The sequence below is a fragment of the Oryx dammah genome, unplaced genomic scaffold, assembly GCF_014754425.2.
Source record: "Oryx dammah isolate SB20612 unplaced genomic scaffold, SCBI_Odam_1.1 HiC_scaffold_9, whole genome shotgun sequence".
Lineage (NCBI taxonomy): Eukaryota > Metazoa > Chordata > Mammalia > Artiodactyla > Bovidae > Oryx > Oryx dammah.
This window is the reverse complement of record NW_024070193.1, coordinates 23,473,185-23,491,994: the sequence shown is the minus strand read 5'-3', so window position 1 is coordinate 23,491,994 and position 18,810 is coordinate 23,473,185. Positions and strand designations below refer to the sequence as shown.

The following is an 18,810-nucleotide window of genomic DNA, read 5'->3' as shown; positions in this document are numbered from 1 at the left end:
CTTTTTGTTTGTTGTTTTGGGGTGGTTGGCCATTTTTGCTTTTTGATGTTTCTAGCCAGAATGGAGATAGACAATACCGGGCCCAGATAGAACCCATTCTCGCCCATTACCTTTCTTTTTAGTCTACTTTCAGTTTATATATCTACATTTTTTTTCCACCTGGCAAAAGTGTTGATTTAAAGTGACACCTTTGGGGAGGAAAAAAGCATTCTGTGACCCTAATAGTATATGGCAGTCTTAGTGGCTATGAGCCAAGCTTTCAGGGTTAGTCTTGCCCGTGCAGAACCCAGGATTCTACTACTTGCTATCTGTTATCTTACATCATGTTCTCAGATAACCTTCCTCTTAGATATCCCCTGTGCAGTATTTAGTCCTGTAACTATGTATTAAATATTAAACCACAGGTGTGCTTAGCCAGTTTTGGAGTGAATAGACACAGAAGATAGGAGCAAGCAATTGTTATTTATTTGAGCCTTACCAGTGAATTAAGCATTGTGTCGAGTGTTTGCTTCACCCGTAAAAATTCTTGTGAGATAAGTGATTCTAGCCTCTATTAGATACTATTCATTCATGCATGCATTTGTATGTTCCCTAAGTATTCAGGTGTTTTCTATAAACTAGGCACTGCTCTGAGCACTAGGGAGGTAACAGTGAACAGAACAGACAAAAATTCTTGAGCTCATCAAGTTTACATTCTATTGGGAAGGGGGAATAATGTATAAATCACAAACAAAAGAGGTGAAATATATATTGTGAAGGAACATGAGTGGTGCCGTGGATAAAAATAAAGAGAGAAAATAGCATGTAAGAGGAGATGGGAACTGTAATTTTTAAGGTCAGACAATTATCCTGTAAAAGGTGACAACTGAACAGAGATCTGGGAAAACAGAAAAGTTAGCTTTGTGGATCCTCAGGAGAAGAACGTTACAGCAGAATGGTGTTTCAGGTGAAGACCTACAGACACGAGTATGCCAGGTATATCTGGACAATTGCAAGGCAAATGCGGCTTAAATAAAGGGTGGCAGGATATGAAATTAGAGATGAAATTGATGGAGGGGAATATGAAAGTTCATCATGGTAGAGGGAGAGAAAATGACCACGAGAGGAATTTTTGCTTACATTTGCCCAAGTAGGAAGCTATCAGGGAAAGGGAGAGTTGAGTAGAAATGTGGGTTTGTTTAAAAGAATGAGCCTGGCTTTTGAATTTAGGGGAAGCTACAGGGGAACAAAGATAGAAGCAGGGAAAACATTAAAAGCCATTGAAGTATCTCCGATGAGAGTGTTCAGTGGAAGTCGTGAGAAGTGGTAGGATTTTGACATTTTAAAGGTAATGCTGAAAGATTTGGTCCAAGTTTAGATGTGGGAAACGAGAGAAAGAAAGGAGTTGGAATGACTCCAGCCAAATTTTGTGCACTAACTAAGTGGATGAATAGTTCCCATTGATTGAAATGGAGAAGCTAATCTGAAGATCAGGACAACTGTTTCGGACATGTTAGGTTTAAGTTGCTTACTCACCATCATTTCATACCTGGTTAAGCATCTCATATAAGATCACAAATGAAGAGATAGAGAGATAGTAGTCAAACTAGATCTGATTGATTCCAAAACCAAGCTCGTACATGTGCTTCTGACTCAGCTCTGGGATTTCCATTTGAATAAATCTCAGAGTAGTGCAGGAATAATTTAAATTCACAGAAAAGCATCAAACAAAATTTTAGCCACTTCTATGCCCACTCTTCCGTGTTGTGAGCCACTTACATTTTAGCTAGGTTTTATTTCTTCTCATCTCATCCTTTCATAGTGGTACTCTTGAGTCTTTTCTTTATCAAAAGGTAAGCAGGAGGAAGAGACAAGGAAAGCCACAAAGGACTTGACTAGTGCCTATTGATAGTAATTTGGTTTTATCTGAAACTCCCAGAAGAACATTGCAAAGTTGAAGGGTGAGCATCTCATTCAGTAATGGTTAAGATGACCTTTTCCCTCTCACTGAGATATATTTCTCTGATTACAAACTCAGAGGTATGCACATTTCAGTTCTGGGATGGCATTAATATCTACCCAAAGCAAATTCAATACATGAACTACCTACCTCTCCAGCTGTAACTTTTTCAATGTAAGATACTTGACATACTGGCAGATAAAGATGTTCCTTTCACATGAAGCTGATGGAGGAAGGACCAGACAGGCAGAGAAAGCAAGACTGGAAGAGGCAATTAAATGAACTGTAACCTAGTGTTTTTTAAATGACTGAATATACTTAGACTAGCTCTTTGGGAGGGGGAAGAAGCTCAAGGCCGAACATTGGTTGGGTGTCTGAAAATCCACATATAGCCTATCTGGATTGCTTTTCTATGGAGGCATTCCCAAAGGTACCTTAAGTTCCCATGACTCTCCCTGGCTGCCTGGGACAGTAGCGTTAATGAGTGGGTCTTCTCAGGTGCTATCATCTAGCAGAATGACATCTCCAGATAGCCTTGAACGCTTCAGCCTGGGCCTTTAGTTAACAACCCACCTTCAGAGTATCAAGAAACTTGGCTCCGTGTTCCCACAAGATATAACTTTTCTATCACTCGGGCTCTTCTGCACCTACCTTTGGAACAGCTGAGAATAAAGGATCCTAGAACAAAAACGTTACCCACTACCCTCCCCATCTTCCAGTCTGCCTTCACAAATACTTCTGTGGTTAGAGGATGGGTCCTGGTACCGTCTTCACCCCTTTCCTGAAAAGTGACAATGTCATGATTATGGTGAAGTCAGATTACAAAAAAATCATCACACTTAACCTTGCAAGGGAAAGAAGCATTACAAAAATCAGCACTGTGCTTGGGAATGGGGAACTAGGGGTAACAGAGCCTGATAACATAATATACCTCAAATCCCTGGAGGCACTATTGGATGTGGCCACGCTAGAAGTCACCATGTATAGCTTTTGCAGATTTTCTTGGTTTTTGTTTCTGTCTTGATGGGGAAAAAAACTGTAATGTTTATACTCTTGCAGAATAAGAAGATACCCAATTCGGGTTTCACAAGTTCCGTGTGTGTGTGTGTGTGTGTGTGTGTGTGTGTGTGTGTGTGTGTGTGTGTGTGTGTGTGAAGTCACTCAGTCGTGTCCAACTCTTTGTGACCCCATGGACTATAGCCCGCCAGGCTCTGTCCATTTCCTTCTCCAGGGGATCTTCCCAGCCCAGGGATCGAACCCGGGTCTCCTGCATTGCAGGCAGACGCTTTATCCTCTGAGCCACCAGGGAAGCCTCACAAGTTCCATAGCTAACTTCACATGCTGCTGTATTTCATGTGAAAATGTTTTTCTATCCTCTGATACGAAGTTGTTATATTATGAGGCTGTAGGATGCAACTGGAGAGCATCCACTTTTTGGAAGTGATGGAAGGTGGGGGTCATGAACATCTCTCACTGCCTCTGCTTCTTTTTCTGGCCCTGCCATGTCCCTTGCGAGGTGATTGTGGGGCCACCTACTTGGATATAGTATTGACAGGCGCCTTCAAGTGTGCTCAAGAGTTGACATGTGAATCTTGGTTCCCTTTCTTCCGTAGTCTTAGACCTTTGTAGCATTGCACAGGCTGGGGTTTGGGGGGGTCACGGGGGAGGAAGGATGGCCCAGTGCCCCATCCGGCGGCAATGGCTGTAACTCGTGCATCTGCTTTCTTCTGTGGTGCTCCCTGCCAATCTCATGCTTCCGCAGCTCCTTTTCATGGTAATAAGTGCCATGGTGGTCCTGGACATGAACGGCCATCAGGCAGGCCTGTCAACACTGGCTTTACGCCCTGAAGTCACAGCCCTTGTTTCCTGGCCAAGCTTTCTCTCCTTCCTCCTCCGTCATTTTGGTTCCCTGATGCCCCATGTTCAGAGCCTTTCTTGTATTGTGAGAAGCCCTATAAAAATTTCCCTAAACATGTTCACATCGCCAATGAGAAGATATGCTTTTTGACAAAAGATTCTTAGCATTCCCACCACTGGGGACCGAGCGGGGGAGTGACTGAATATGGTTATCACTAATGTGGATTCTGTGCTTCAGGACATTGAAAGAAATAACATGACAAAAAAAAAAAGACAAAAGGAGTTCTTGAGATAGTGAATGTGAACAGGAAATGATGGAGTAGAGATGAGGCTTTCAGTCATGATGCCTTTCTTTCTCTTACTTGTCTTTCTGTCTTCTGTGTTAGAAGAGCCTGTATTACTGAGTAATAGTCTATGAGAGTAAAAAAGGCACTGCAGAAGCGAAGGAATCGTCCAAATTTATGTCTGCCCTGGGGATCTCTCTGTGACCTTTAGAAAGGAAAGTACTTCCCCCATTCACAAGAGGAAGATTTTTCCAGACTTGTTCACCCAGCAGTGCCTGTATTAGAATGTTAACTTTAGACTCCATAAGTGAACATATATTTTAAAAAATATTCACCTTTTAAACTGTGTGTTAGAAGATCTTTTTAAAGAGTCCACCAAATACTCTGAATGTGTGTCGATTTTTACACTGTCCAGCAAAACACCAAGGGCTCTGTATACTTTGTCATATCTGGTTGTAAGGCAGCCTTGGTGCATATATATGGTGTTGTTATCTTCCTTTTATTTTCTCCATTTTACAGAGAACACAGCTGAGACAGGTTGGGTAACTTGCCCCAGAGGGCACCATGATAAAATGGCAGATTGCACTCCTCCCTAGGTCTGTCTGACTCCAAAACCTGTGTCTCGAAGGCTGAAATTTAGGGCAAGGTGAAGACAAGTGCCATTCCTCAGCAGTGAGCTGAGGAATCCCGATTCGTGCACAGCCACCTCTTGAATTTGTTCTTAACTGGTATCTTAGAGCAAGAGGTAGTGAGACCTATGCTTGTTCATATTTGTGTTGGTAATCCTTTAGAGCCAGAGGTGCAGAATCTACTCCTGCCCTGGGTAGCCCCAGACCATGCTGCTAGCGCTATGTGGGCATGACCAAGTTGGAGTGGAAAGAATTAGGATGTCTGGTCAGCTGTGGGTCCCAAGCAACATGCAAAACACCAGAATCTATTCACAAATCCCCAGTGCAGTTGGCACCAAGTCGTGTTCTGTGCTGAGCCAAGAGTTCCCACATCCATCTATTGCTTCTTTCCTGTGTGACTATGAGCATGGCATGTCTCCTCTTCCATCGTGTTGAATTTGTAAAAACAAATACATGGACTGAATAATCTCTGAGATGACCTCTACCTCAAATATTTGAGAGCTTAGTCCTTGGTGAATCGGCAGGGCAAAATTTACAACCTGTAACCTTCCATTCCTGATCACGCAATAAGGGCCATTCAGCAGTGAATAGAGAGGAAAACTCAGCATATGACCTCAGGCCAAATGCAAGGGGTGAATCAACCTTGAAAAATGGCCACGAGAAAACCAGAGTGTGGCTCTGACCAAAGGGAAACGTGGCTCTTTATCTTTACATGATATTGTACATAGTGGTATGCTCACTTTTCATAGTGTCTTTCTTCCCGGAGTGCTAAAACGGTTGTATTAAAATGAGAAACACATTGTATAACCATCCTCTTCCTGGGAGACTAACGAGTCAGAGATCTCTCAAATAGCCTTAGGAAGCGTTTCTTTGAAGTCCCAGTTGTCTGTTGTCAACATGGATAAGCAGAGGTGAATGAACAGCCTGCCATCTTAACCAGGTCTTCTCTTCAGATTGACTTAAGGAAGAAAATGGTCATTCTGGAAACATACCTGCTGTATTTAGAGGCTAACTCTGCTGTTTCCTGGCTCTGTGACCCTGGGCAAGTCATGTCACCTCTTTAATCCTCAGTTTCCTTACTCGTTAAGAGGAATCCTAATAGTACCTGAGCCATGGGGCTGCTGTAGAGATTAAATTGGAGAAGCTAGTATCTTTGATCTCATGGTCCCACTCATATAAGAAGTCAATAAAAGTTAGCTGATGTGATTTCTAATAGTCCTGCTCCAACTCTTTGAATCTAAATAGCTGTGCCATAGCAGGTGGGTCACATTCCAGGTGGTTCTTTCTTGAAACCATTAGGAAAATATGACATTTGGGTCATAGTCTATTTCTGTGATGGTTGTAGCCTTCATGTGTTCATTCGTTCCTATAAATATTTTCTCAGAGATTACAGTGTGGAAAGCAGTAATAAACATACGTGGATTGCAGTTACTGTCTTTTTCCCGTGTTACAAAGCCCACGTGGATTTCTAGGTCTTGCACTGAGCAGTTTTGAAACCTTGATCCCTAAGTCTATATCTCTCCTCTCACATTCTTGTTTATTTTTTCTGGTAAACAGTGGGTACAGGCTGGAATCCTTTGCTTTTCATGATGGCAAGATGTTCATGCAATATTCACTTCACTTATCACCGTAATTGGCAAAGGCAGTTCTGAACCGTGGGCATATGCATTGCCTGCTTTCTGATATCATACTTTCCAGATGGGATCTGACTATGCTTTTTAAACAAAATTGGAATGAGAGTGGAATCAAGAAGAGCTTATTGTTATGAAAGGACACATTTCATTTTTTATATTAAATGATTTAGATGATTTTTTCATATTTTATAGAATCACTAGGGAAAGGCCTTGAATAATAATTAGTAGAGTCTCCTGTCTCATAACTGAACTCTGCCCACCAGTCTCAGAATGATGGTTTTCTATCTGACTGTCAGAAATGCTTAGATCATTATAGAGTCCTGGCTTAGCTTAGTAGATTCTAGCATTTGACCTTTCTCTTGGCTTTTCAATTCGTATTTCTAACCTGCTGTCAGTCCTCTGTTTGGAAATATAGACTCCTTGATCAATAGCCTCCAAAATACATTTCACATAAACAGAATCTTATATATGCAGATTACTTGGAGATAAGCATCACTCAGACATACTCCACTGTGCCCAGACACTCTACTGGAGCTGTCCTCCTGGACCGTCCATTAACTTTTATGTATCAAGCATCAGCTACAACTTGAGTAGTCCTGGTCCACACCCCACTCACTGCATTACCTCCTCTGAGCGCCCAGCATCATCCAGCCTCATCAAGAAGCTTCCTTCTGGCCAGATATTGTGTGTATCCGTGACCTCCACCCTCCCCTTCTTATTCCTTCTTGGCTCCTAATGGTGTCCTTACCAGTTCCGTGTGGTTCCCCATCTCCCTTCAGATGTCCAGGTTCTCACCAGCCTCAGCAATGCTAGGGATTTCATTCTCTCTGGATCTTCAGTCCTTGTCATCCAGGCAGACACACCAGGTTGTTTGCTGGCTGCTGGGTGATTGAGAGACCCAGCTCCTCAATATAAGTGAAGAGACCCACACAGGGCATCCCTAACGCCAGGGACAGCACACCAGGAAGAGTGGGATGCAAATCCACGCCACATCCAGAGCTACTACTAGAGAGAGAGCCAGTTCCATTTCTACCATATGCATTGAAATGTACAGATTTTAAACTCTTCAACCTCCATCTAAAAAATTAAGACAACCTCTCCACAAAGCTCCATGTTAAACATTCCCTTTGAATGACCTCGCAGAAACAAAAGCCAAGGCATTAGAGATACTGACCTTGGTGTTTCTGTATAACAAACAGAGATTACTTTGAGAGTGTTGCTCAAAGGTGAAGGAAAAACCATTCTCTTAAATATGTTGGGTTGTTTCTCCAGAGGGAAAAAGTCAGGGTCCACCTGACAAACTAGAAGGCTATTTGGCTGCAAATATAAGGAATTAAATATTCCCCAGAACAGGAAACCTCATATATGTAGCCAAAAAATAATAGGTACTAGGTGACACACTAAATTTAACTATTACTTCTGCAACACATGCTGACACAAAAATCAGTGCCTGGGAAAGGACTGGAAATAATCAGACAGAAATTTCCCTCAGAATAGAAGAGCTAAAACCTGTGTTTATTTGGTTATCAAGATGATAACTTCTTTATGAAATCATAATAGACCTATTAATAAGCCTGCTAGCTCGGAAATTTTCCACAAGCAGCTGCTTTTTGTCATTGGTAATTTAGAAAACATGAAATGAAAGGTTTTTGCTATCAGATTAGATACCTTAAGAATTTCTTTATCACTTTTAGATCTGAATTTTAGGCAAATAATACGTATGGTAAGTCATACTGAAGTGTTTTCTCCAAATCAGTTTCATTCATTTCCCCAAATAAGAAAACCACCCTTAGAAATGGGTGGGATGCAGCTAATCCAGGTATTTAAAAGATTTTTAAGGTTTATATTTCAAATCAACTTCTTCCATCCTGGGCAATAGATGTTGGTTGCACCAGTGGCACCTCTCAGATGAATTATTATCAGTGATACTGTTGATGTTCATTGTGCTGTTACGTTCCCAAAAGACATCTAGCCACTTATACTGGAGTCATACAGAAAGAGATGTATACACAGAAAGCATTTTGGTTATGCCATTTTGAAAATCCCATTTGTCTTCAATAATAGTACCTATCTCTGTGGTTATTGGAAGGATTAAATGAGATAATGTATATAAAGTCTTCGAGCAGTGCCTTGTACCTAATGAATGGGAGAAAGCTGTGCCTTTGCTAATTCTGCCTCTGTAGATTGCTCCCTAATATTAGGTTACCTCTTCCAGTGACCACTAAATGGATTTGTTTTATTTGTTCATTCAACACTTATTGAGCACCTGCTAAGTTCTAAGAATTCTGCCAAGTGTGGGAAGTGTAAGCCCATAGTGATAAACAAAGTTTCTGTAACCCCTGACCTCATGGAACTTACAGACCAACAGATTACTAAATCTCCATTTCCACCAACTCTCTTCCTCCCCTTCATATTAAGGGACAGCTTGTCTGAACTGTTTGTATATTGAAATGATGATCCTTCAGGGTCAAACTTGCTTTCAACTGATACTTGTTCATCTGATTAATAAGACAGCTATGTCTGTTTCTTCACCCTAATCAAACACATTACCACCCATGAACCCATATCCTCTAAATTCAGCTCATCTCCTAGAAAATAATATATTCTTGACCCCCCGTGCTGTTTTTCCCATCTCTGTCCATATCATCCCTCTAATCCAATTGCCCAAAGCAGAAAACCTGGAGGCCTTCCTGACCCTGCCCTCTCCCATCCACCCCACAGCAGATCCATTGGGGAACTGTCATTTGTAGTTCAAAAACTGTTTTAAATTCACCAGCTTCCTTCACCCCTTCACTTTGCACCGTCATCAGTGCCACCATCACCTCTTGCTTGGACAACTGCGTAAGCTTCCTAACAAGTTTTCTTGTTTCCACTAATGCTGAATTTCTACCCATTGTCTACTTGGTAGTAAAAATAGAATTTTGAAGCAAAAATTAGCCTGTGTCTTACGCTAACTTAAAACCCCTCAGTGATTGTCCATCTTGTGGAGAATAAAATATATTATTATGACCTATTAGCTCGACATGGTCTGGCCCTCAGGAATGTCTCAGGGACTCCTCTTGCAGTCATGTCAGCCCCTTTTCTTCAGAGTACTCATGTCAGGTAGCAAATATGTATTTGTTTTTGTTGTCACTTGATTAATGCTGGTCTCCCTCACTGGTCTCTAAACTCTACAAGGGCAGGGATTATATCACTTTTATTTATCACTGTATTCCCAACACTTTGCATAATCCTGAAAACTTAGTAGGTGCTTCATAAATGTCTGCTGACTAAACAAATGAACGCACCTCAAACTCTAACTGTGCCTGTAATTTTGGTGGAAGTAACATTTTTAAATATTAAAATTAGTCACTAATAATAGGGATTATCTGTGTGTAAGTTGGTTTACAGGTTTATCTCCAACTTCCTGGAGATTCATTATAAAAGTCTTCTAGAATTGTAGCCCAAAGTCTTCATAAACATCAAAACACTAAAGGTTGAAAGATGGATATTTTTGTTTTGATGCAGATATTTAAATTGGACTCCTTCCTTCCACACTGTATACTCCTTCCAGAATGACTACTCAAAATCATAATACTCACAAAATTAGAGCTCAAAAGAAAAAAACCTTTCCATCTCCTAAAGTAAAAAGTTAGACCAAAATATATTAATATACATATTTTATATTTCTCTAGCAGCTAGTTTGGAATTTTTATAATAGTCTATATTTACTAGAAAAAACATGTCTGGCACATATATGAATGGGATCACTTAGAGCTCGGGTGGTAACGGTGGTTCAATTTATATTAGGCTATATGTTTTCCATGGTGCTATTTATCTATTAGACATGAAAGGACGCTTTGGCCATTTAAGTTAACAAAAACACAAAGTTAGCAGGGGAAACTAGAAACATTGATTAGAAAGAAATGACACTTGAAATCTATTTTTGTTGCATTTTCACATTTTGCTCTTCATTCTTAAACTCATTTCCCTCTGAAATGTAAGGACATTGTATTGGGAAATAATGTGTCTTGAAAACCGGAGCCAGCAAGCTTATGATCCAAGTGGTAATGACTTCTGTAATCGCTAATGAGGCAATGGACGTTGAATATCTCAGTGTACTCATTGGGGCCAGCCTCTTGCCTGTTCTACAAGAAGCTGTCATGTCACATTTTTGTCCTGACTCCATGAGCACTTTGATTCCTAAACCTTTCTGAGAAACCTACTCTGAAATCAAAGTCAAGTTTCTTAGATGTGGTCAGACAAGGTCACATTAAAACAGTTCAGTGAACCTGCAGATCAAAGTTGAAAGGTAATGCCTCCCTCCCAAACTTGGCACAGACCCACCTGCTAACTTACCTTTCAGTTTCTAACATGCCTTTTTCACCTTCTTTCCAATGGACTGGGAAAATGAGAGCTTATCCTCTGAAAAATGGTAGAAGAGTTTCCTTAAATCAATTCATTAGGAAATTGTACACAGCTGTATTTTGGAAATGCACCTTTATCCAAAAGAGTGGATCATGAGGCATTTTGCTGAAGAAATATCTTGATCAGAGACTGCATAAAGTGAGATGTCCAAAATAAATCCTTACTAATTCATAGTAGGACTTCTTTAAATCACAATTTTATGGTAATTTCAGGTTCATGGGCTTATTTTTGGCCTATATTACCAGGATTTACCCTCACTCTTGAGTGACCCAAAGTACTAGACAGGATTCCCGCTGTGCACATTTTTGTCCTCCACTGCCACGTTCCTTCCACGTTGAGCCTTGAGATATTATCCAGAATGGCACTGCAGAGGGGAGGGGATGGTGACTCTCATTAGGCATGATCTTAATATCTCACAACCTAGGTTTTTATCAAGTTTCTTGTGATTTAAAAAAAAAAAAAAACAACCTTGCCATTGCTTTATATTTCAGTGTTCTGTCTCTTGTGGTCGAGGGCATAAACAACGAAATGTTTACTGCATGGCAAAAGATGGAAGCCATTTAGAAAGTGATTTCTGTAAACACCTTGCTAAGCCAAATGGGCACAGAAAGTGCCGAGGAGGAAGATGCCCCAAGTGGAAGGCTGGCGCCTGGAGTCAGGTGAGCAACGCTTCTCCTCTAACGACTTCTTCCTTACCTTTGGCCATGTGGCTGACCCCAGTGTGTTGGCTTGTTTCCCTGCTCAGTTTCAGTTTTTTAGAGGGGAGTGTGAGACAGGAAAGGAAACAGCCTTACGTCAGAATGCTCGCTAGCTGTGGGACCTTGGGCAAGTGGCTTCATCCCTTGGTACTTTGGATAATATATATACTAGGACAGTTGTGGGGATTAATTCTAAGTGGTAATAGATGTCAATTGTGTAGGACAGAGTAGTCCCTCAATGCTTTGCTGATGGCATTTTTACTGCTATTCACCATTTAGAAAACCACTAATTCAGATTCAGTAAGGTTGACTGTGTTTACCTGGCAGGAATTGAGTTCAAATTTACCTTTGAGGTTCTTAAAGAAAGAGCTGTCAATATGAAGTATTAAAGAATACTTCTCTGCCTGTTAGATTGTATACAGTAGAGGTGGGGGATAGATGGGGAAGTTTTCTGTCATTTCCTAGCTCTGCGACCTTGGGTGATTTGTGTGACCTTGCTGACCTGACTTCATATAGCTCTTATGAGGATTTATTGCAGTAATAAATGCCACATACTTAGCTCAGTAGTTTTAACTCTAATAATCTCTCGAGAGTAATGTTTTGTTTGAATGAGTGCAGTATGTGTATATACAGTGGGAAAGGAGGGGAGGTACCCAAGAAACTGATTACAGTTAGACTCCACTAATTCTACACATTTGCTAAATTCAGTGGGTTTCCCTATTGAATTCAAGAGGGAACTTGAGAAGCTTCTATTTACACGTTAACAATTGATGGGTGAACAGATCACTCATATCTGGCCCTTAAAGTATATCTTGTTACTCCTCACTTACACATTTCCTCAGCTTAGTTGAAGGTGCTTACTTAAAAGTAGTAAGGGCCAATGTTTCACATATGCTGTATGTAATATGCTCTTTCTCTCCATTAATTTGATGCAGTGAGGTTTTGCTGAGTTTGTGGTTCTCCTGTGCAGTAGAGATGTATGCACATACTCTGGAGAATCAATAGGAAACCAGGTTCAGGGTTGGCAGCCTGTAGAATTGATTCTTTCAGAGCCTGGATCTTGATTCCTAACACCCCAGAGAAGCTTTGTACAGCTGTGTTAACGTGAGAAGGAGTTGAGAATCCTCCATTTCAATAGGAATGATAGGAAATTCCCCTAGAAACATGATTTTTTCTTCAATACTCTGGCTGCTGTCATTGCCCCCCATACCTCACAGTCAAGTTCCCCTTCACACAGAAATAAAATGTGACCTGCATTGTACCCCAGCAGAATAGCCTCAGAGTGCTCTTACCATATCATGTTTTGTTTTCATTTTTATTTTAATAGTCAAAGCGTCTGTGCCCAGCCAAAGCTAGTTCCTCTTCTGGCTTCTTCAAGGGATCAGATTTTTAGGCAGTATTTCGTACTGGTCATCAGTAATGGTTTGTCTAACTGACTACTGTCATCTCTGACTTCCACCCCTTGTATTTTCGAGCTGTTCAATTCATGTAAAAGCCTATAGCTAACATTATTTAAGATACCACACTAATTAGCTTGTCCTCTTGCACACTTTCATGCTGTTATTTTTCTTTATGTCCCTTGGCCTCTACTTATCTATTTGCATCTTGTCAAGATGCACTTAATTGATAGTTGTTATAAAAGTCAATTCATTTAAAAGAAGGATAATTAAAAGAATCTTTCACTCTTTATTGGTAAGCACAGAGTGAGTTTTACTCTCGTATCCTGTGAACTTGATGGAAAGTCTAAAATTGCTCACAAAGCTGGGATGATTAGGTTTGAACCCTTGGGGTTTTTCCAAACATAAAGTAATAGGATTATCGGAATGCTTCCCCAAAAAAGACTGCACCTGTTCAAAATGATTGCTTAGGAAAGTCTAGTTACCTTTGTGGAAAATGCAAGTAAACACAGTCATGTAATGGTCTGTGGCCAACTTTCTAATGCTCTGATTTGATTTATAGAAATGAATTATAAATCAGGCAAGATAAGATGCTACATGGGTAAAATCCGATTTGTGCAATTTTGAAACATACCTGAAGATAATCAGACCCAGAGGTTGATGGAGAAAGATAGTCTGCATGATTAAAGATTATTGGTTTGCTAATGATCCCATGGTAAACAGAAATATCTCTAAGGCAGTAATATAAAGCAAGAGTAATGATTATCCATTTGCAACAATATTTAGAAGATTTTATATCTGGTTCTTCTGTTTTCTGCTGGTGGCTGTATTTTAGTCATCTCATCTTCAAGGTAGGGGAAATAATTATTGTAATTTCTCATTACGTCAAAATGTCTGGCAATAATAAGGCATATAGGATATTGAGATAGGAAACTAGTACAGCTATGCTAATCTTTATCTCTTCCTCAGAGTTAGTTTTTCTGAGGTTTAAAGAGGAATGTTTCACTTTTACGTCTTTTGAACATCTTGAATGTGTCAAGGAAATTTTTCTAGTAAAAGAAGAACTTTAATTGAAAAACATACTCAAGGTTGTTGTTGTTGTTGTTTTTCAAAAATTCATGTTCAGTTTGTTTAGATGATTTTGATCAAGAGCTGAGGGATGAAATTTTCAGACAAAATCAGCATCTGATTCTTGATTCAGTTTGATAAATGTGAAGGCTCTATAGTTCCATGATTCAAAAGCTTTCCAGAGTAAAAATCGTTATTGTATCCTATTCCTATAGAAAAGCTTTCTAAACAAAAGATTAAGAATAAATAATGAAAATGATCAAATTAGAATGGAAGTAACACTTTGCCATCATTCATCTGTCATGAATTCATTCAGCCCTGAGATACCAGTTGTTTTTTGATGCTTGAACATTTCTGTGGTCAGGATGGTCCTTACATTAATAGAAGGTCATGATTAATTGCTCCTTTTCCTTTCTCAGTGATACAAAATGTAGTACTGTGTCTTGAAGTCAAGGAAACACTTGATTTTTTAAAAGTTCTTCAGTGCTCATGCCAAAATGGAAACCAGCAAATTGCATTATGAACCTACCAGACATTTTTGGTTGGGATTTTTTTTGTAATTACTATGAGAATGGCTTGGTCATGGTGATTATGAAGTGTTTACTGGAGAAACATGGCAGATGTACAATGTGTGTCCTTTGAGAAATCTTAGAAACCCTATGCACATGGTCAATGATGAGAATTTGAGTTGCCTTAGTGATTTGTGGTCTCTGTGACTTGTATTTGAACTGCAAACGTTGATGTTGAATTGTTTGAAAACAGTCCTTTCACCCACACTCTTGCTGACTTAGTACAAGAGGCTGCATAATACTAGCACCATATTTTAAAACTGGAAGCCAAATCCTAGTCCACGGTAGCTTTGGTTTATTGCCTAGGATAGAACTTATTTGAATTACTTTTTGTTTTAGTTCTTGCTTGAGTTAGGGTGATTGTTCTTTGCCTTATTTATGTGTGGAGTATCTATGTAAAAGGTTTACTGGGAAGTATGAAAGATATTTTTTTGCAAGATGCTTAGCATAGAACTAAGGTCTCCACTAGCAGTGATTTTGTAACTCTTGGGATGTTTGGAGGTGTCTGGAGACAGTTTTAGTTGTCTCAGTTTGGCAGAGGAGAGCGAATGCAACTGACATGTAGTGGGATAGAGTCCAGGGATGCCCCTGAACTTCCTCCAATGCACAGGACAGCCCCCAACAAAAATGATCTCTTAGGCTGCAAAACCCTAGAATAGAACCTGACCTAGTAAGTGCTCACTAAGCTTGCTATTATTGTTACCAGTTGTTATTTATTAAAGTTAGTTCATACTTCAGTTAGTTATTAAAGTCATTATTTTTCAAGCTAATCCCTCCTTTGAATCTTGTCATGGCCATGTAGCAGTCACACTGATAGAAAGTATGTAAAATTCTTTCCAGGCTTTCAAGTGTGTATTACAGTTCCCTAAACATCACAAGTTCCATACAGATTCTTTTTATCTATAGAAAGAAGCATTAACTTTTCCCTTTAAATCGATGAGTTCTGCATACTAACATTGCCTAGCAGGGAGTCCAGAGAGATGAAACACAGTTCCTAGCTTAGTAGTTTAGAACTAAAAACATCTGCGTTCAAACCTGCACAGATAGACTGCCATGCAGGAATGATAGTTGCAGGGGGAGGGCACATGTTAATATGCAGCTCAACCTTTTTCTTCTGCAGAGTAACTAAAAATTGGACTACATAGAACAAGAATTAAGCACGCACATGTGCACACACCATCACCATCAGCACCTCCAGGGTCACACAGAGGTCTTTCTGATGCTGTTTTATTCATGGGGTTTCTGCACAAATCTCTCAGAATTTACCAAGCAAGTCTGGCTCGCTCTGTATGCTAAATGTTGCCTCCCCTGAGACAGCACAGGAAGAAAAGTTCAACACAGAGAACTAACTCTGATGCAGTACACTTCATTTTGAACCAAGATTACCATGGATGCAGTTTTCACAGAGGCAAGGCTTATTATACCTTGCTGTGCATATAAGCCCTGTAAAAATATTTGAATATGTTAAGTCAGGGCTAGCTTTGGCAATATGAAAATCAAAAGCCACAATGACATTATTGTATAATTGAAACTTCCTCTGTCTTTGTTTACCCTTTGAAAAAAAATATTGAACATTGTAGAAATTATTTCTTAAATATCAGATGCTTATGGCTGATAATACCTTACCTTTGTTGAGCCATAAGTAATAATTTAGTAACAAACAGTACCATCAAAAGGAAATTCCATTTACTTAGAACCTGAATAGTATACACCCGGAAAGTCTTTAATGTTTTTTCCTTTTTCTTTACCTTATTAAAGCATGATGAGATTTTGAATGTAAATCAGCTCTATGCAAACTCAGACTTGTTTACTTAATCTTATTTTTTTCCTTGTGTTTTTACTTGGATACATTGTTCTGGAATTGTTCTGTTTTATGCTTAAGGCCCCAAATTCAAATACTCAAAGAGTGTTTTGGTTGTTGTTTGCTGTCCGTGGTTGACAATTTCTGTCATTCCTGTGCTAATTCTCCCATGCCATAGTTCATTCATTTAATGTGGAATCAATGGGAAATATACACATAGCTCCCCAAAGTATTAAATGGCCATCTTCTGTAGACAAGGCAGTCACTTGTGCTCAGGCACCCTCTCATTCCACCCAGAGCACAATGACTTTAAATGTCTGATTTCTTGTGGGTCACAAACTCATTCAATCCAATTAATACAATTAAACCCAAACAATAGTAGCAATGTTGCTCTAAAATATTTCCTTCTCTTCAGCTAGCTTTGATGTGAACATTTAAGCTCCTTGCTTGGCAGACTTATCTGAAATGATATGATTTCCCAAGCTGCCTTCTAAATATTATCACCTGTTTTTTTAGAATCTGAAATGGAAATAATACTAATATGCACCAGAATTCATTAGGGGTGCTTCTTGATAGTAAATTCCCATTAGCGTCAGAGTAAGATGAATCCTGCTGCAGGGTAGTTGGATAGGAATTTTTGTATAATTTAAAAGCTTGATTCTATTCTGTATGAAGACTTCCTCATAGGAATATGACTTTAATGTATGTTAAGTTTATTTTCTCAATCAGACAAATGAATGGAGGCTCAGCTATCACACAAACTTGGAAACAATTTTTAATAGCCAAGTGAAATAAAAGGCATTTCTTTCCAGTTAAATGTTGCCTTTAGTTTCTCACTGTCAAAAGCTTAATAAAGATAATAATTCTTGGCCTGCCCATGAGTGAGATTATAAAACCCAGTAACGAGGAAACCACTAAAAAATTAATTTAGAGAAAAGTTAATTGCAGATTAATAGGGTGTTTTGCAGCTTGGTCAACAAAATGTTTCAGCCTGATTAACAGTACTTTTCACGGGCTGAAAACACAGCCCCCAAGGAAATAGTTTCTTTCTGTCAGCTTTTATTTTTCATACATTCATCCAAATTCCCCTATCTCCAGTAACAGGAGCAAGAAGAAGAGGAGGCTGGAGAAAATAATTCTACTTATAAGGCCATAAAATCTTCAGAGATTTTCTCTCCTTGAGTTATAATTTTCATCTGCCAAGAAATTCTCTTGTGTGCAACTATCTCTCCAATTTTCAAGGCCCTCCAACCTTCCGGGACAGAAATCACTTGGGATTTTCATTTCCCATGGCAGCAGTACTCTAGGATGGTACTGAATGTCTCTGAATGATGTCTCCCGGCCTCTTCCATTGTCCAGGAATTTTGTTACTTTGAGAAATTACCCCCAAACTTGAGTCTCTTCCTCACTCAACTGGCTTTGATAGGCAATGAGGCTGCAGATTGTAGACATTTCCTGGGTCCCTTTCACTGGAAATTAGAAAACCCCGTGATGGCTGTGAAGATCATTGGATTAGGAATGCCATCCCCAGGTCCTTGACCCTCTCCACCCTGATGACCGCCCCCTCCCACTAGCAACCCAGAGCTCCCACTTACATCCTCTTGTCCTTGTAGTGCTCCGTGTCCTGCGGCCAAGGCGTGCGGCGGAGAAATGTGGGCTGTCAGATGGGAACGCACAAAACAGCCAGAGAGACCGAGTGCAACCCCTACACCCGACCGGAGTCGGAGCGCGCCTGCCAAGCCCCGCCGTGTCCGCTCTACGCGTGGAGGGCAGAGGAATGGCAAGAAGTAAGTAGAGCCAGGAAGCGGGCACCTGCCAGCCTCTCGCTCAGCCCCCTTGCTATCATCACATCCGTTCCCCTGTGAAGCCCTCCAGCGCGGTGACCAGGCTGGCGTTTTCCCACCAGGTCACTGTCAGAGGGCAGGAGTTCGTTCCAGGCAGGGTGGGAGAACTCCTCCTTTTTCTGCCGTTCCAACGCTTGTGTTCTTGATGTTGCAAATCTGGCTGCCTCCAGAAAAAGTTGAACAGGCCGTGGGCCAAATGCATGAAGATAACTTTCCCAGAAGGAGGGGGAGATGGAAGAAATATTTTTGAATGTGTGTATTCAGACATGGTCTTTTGCATGAGTTCAGACAGCCACTGGGCAGACCCTAGGTAGGATCTCCTCTGGAATTTTTTTTTTCCTTCCGCAGCTTCAGCCATCAGCTGGAAGGCAGGCATTTCATTTGAAACCCGGATTAATTAGTGAAGGATTTTCAACATTTAAAAAACTGAGTGCCTCTGAAGAACTGCTCCGTTGATGCAGAAATAGACCAATTTGTTTTTCTCCAAGTTAATGTCTAGTTAAAGAAAACACTAAGTGTCCCTGAGGAATGGCCTGGCTCTAGCAAGGATAGGACTTTCGTAGGGAGGATCCTCTGTTTCCAGTGGAGAAGATTCAGTTGTAGAAAAGGGAGGAAAAGATATTTTAAAAAGCAATACTTTATCTACTGACATTGGAATGAAACAGAAAGTACAAGGTGTAAAA

At 40.2% G+C, this 18,810-nt stretch overlaps 1 protein-coding gene and 1 long non-coding RNA gene across 4 annotated transcripts in view; one reads left to right on the top strand and one right to left on the bottom strand.

The window, feature by feature from the left end:
* The window catches only part of ADAMTS9 (ADAM metallopeptidase with thrombospondin type 1 motif 9), a 163,438-nt gene that overhangs the window by 109,170 nt on the left and 35,458 nt on the right, over positions 1-18,810 (top strand). For 2 of the 3 annotated variants that reach the window (XM_040246586.1, XM_040246585.1), the window contains 2 exons: positions 11,242-11,409; positions 17,897-18,070. In XM_040246586.1, the coding sequence (XP_040102520.1) occupies positions 11,242-11,409; positions 17,897-18,070 (342 nt within the window). The remainder of the gene's footprint in view (positions 1-11,241; positions 11,410-17,896; positions 18,071-18,810) is intronic. The other variant, XM_040246587.1, reaches the window with a different exon arrangement.
* Positions 10,806-17,967, bottom strand: LOC120868021. Its single transcript, XR_005722120.1, has 2 exons — positions 17,879-17,967; positions 10,806-11,114 (listed from the first exon to the last, which is right to left on the bottom strand). It is a non-coding gene; the product is annotated as an uncharacterized LOC120868021 (long non-coding RNA).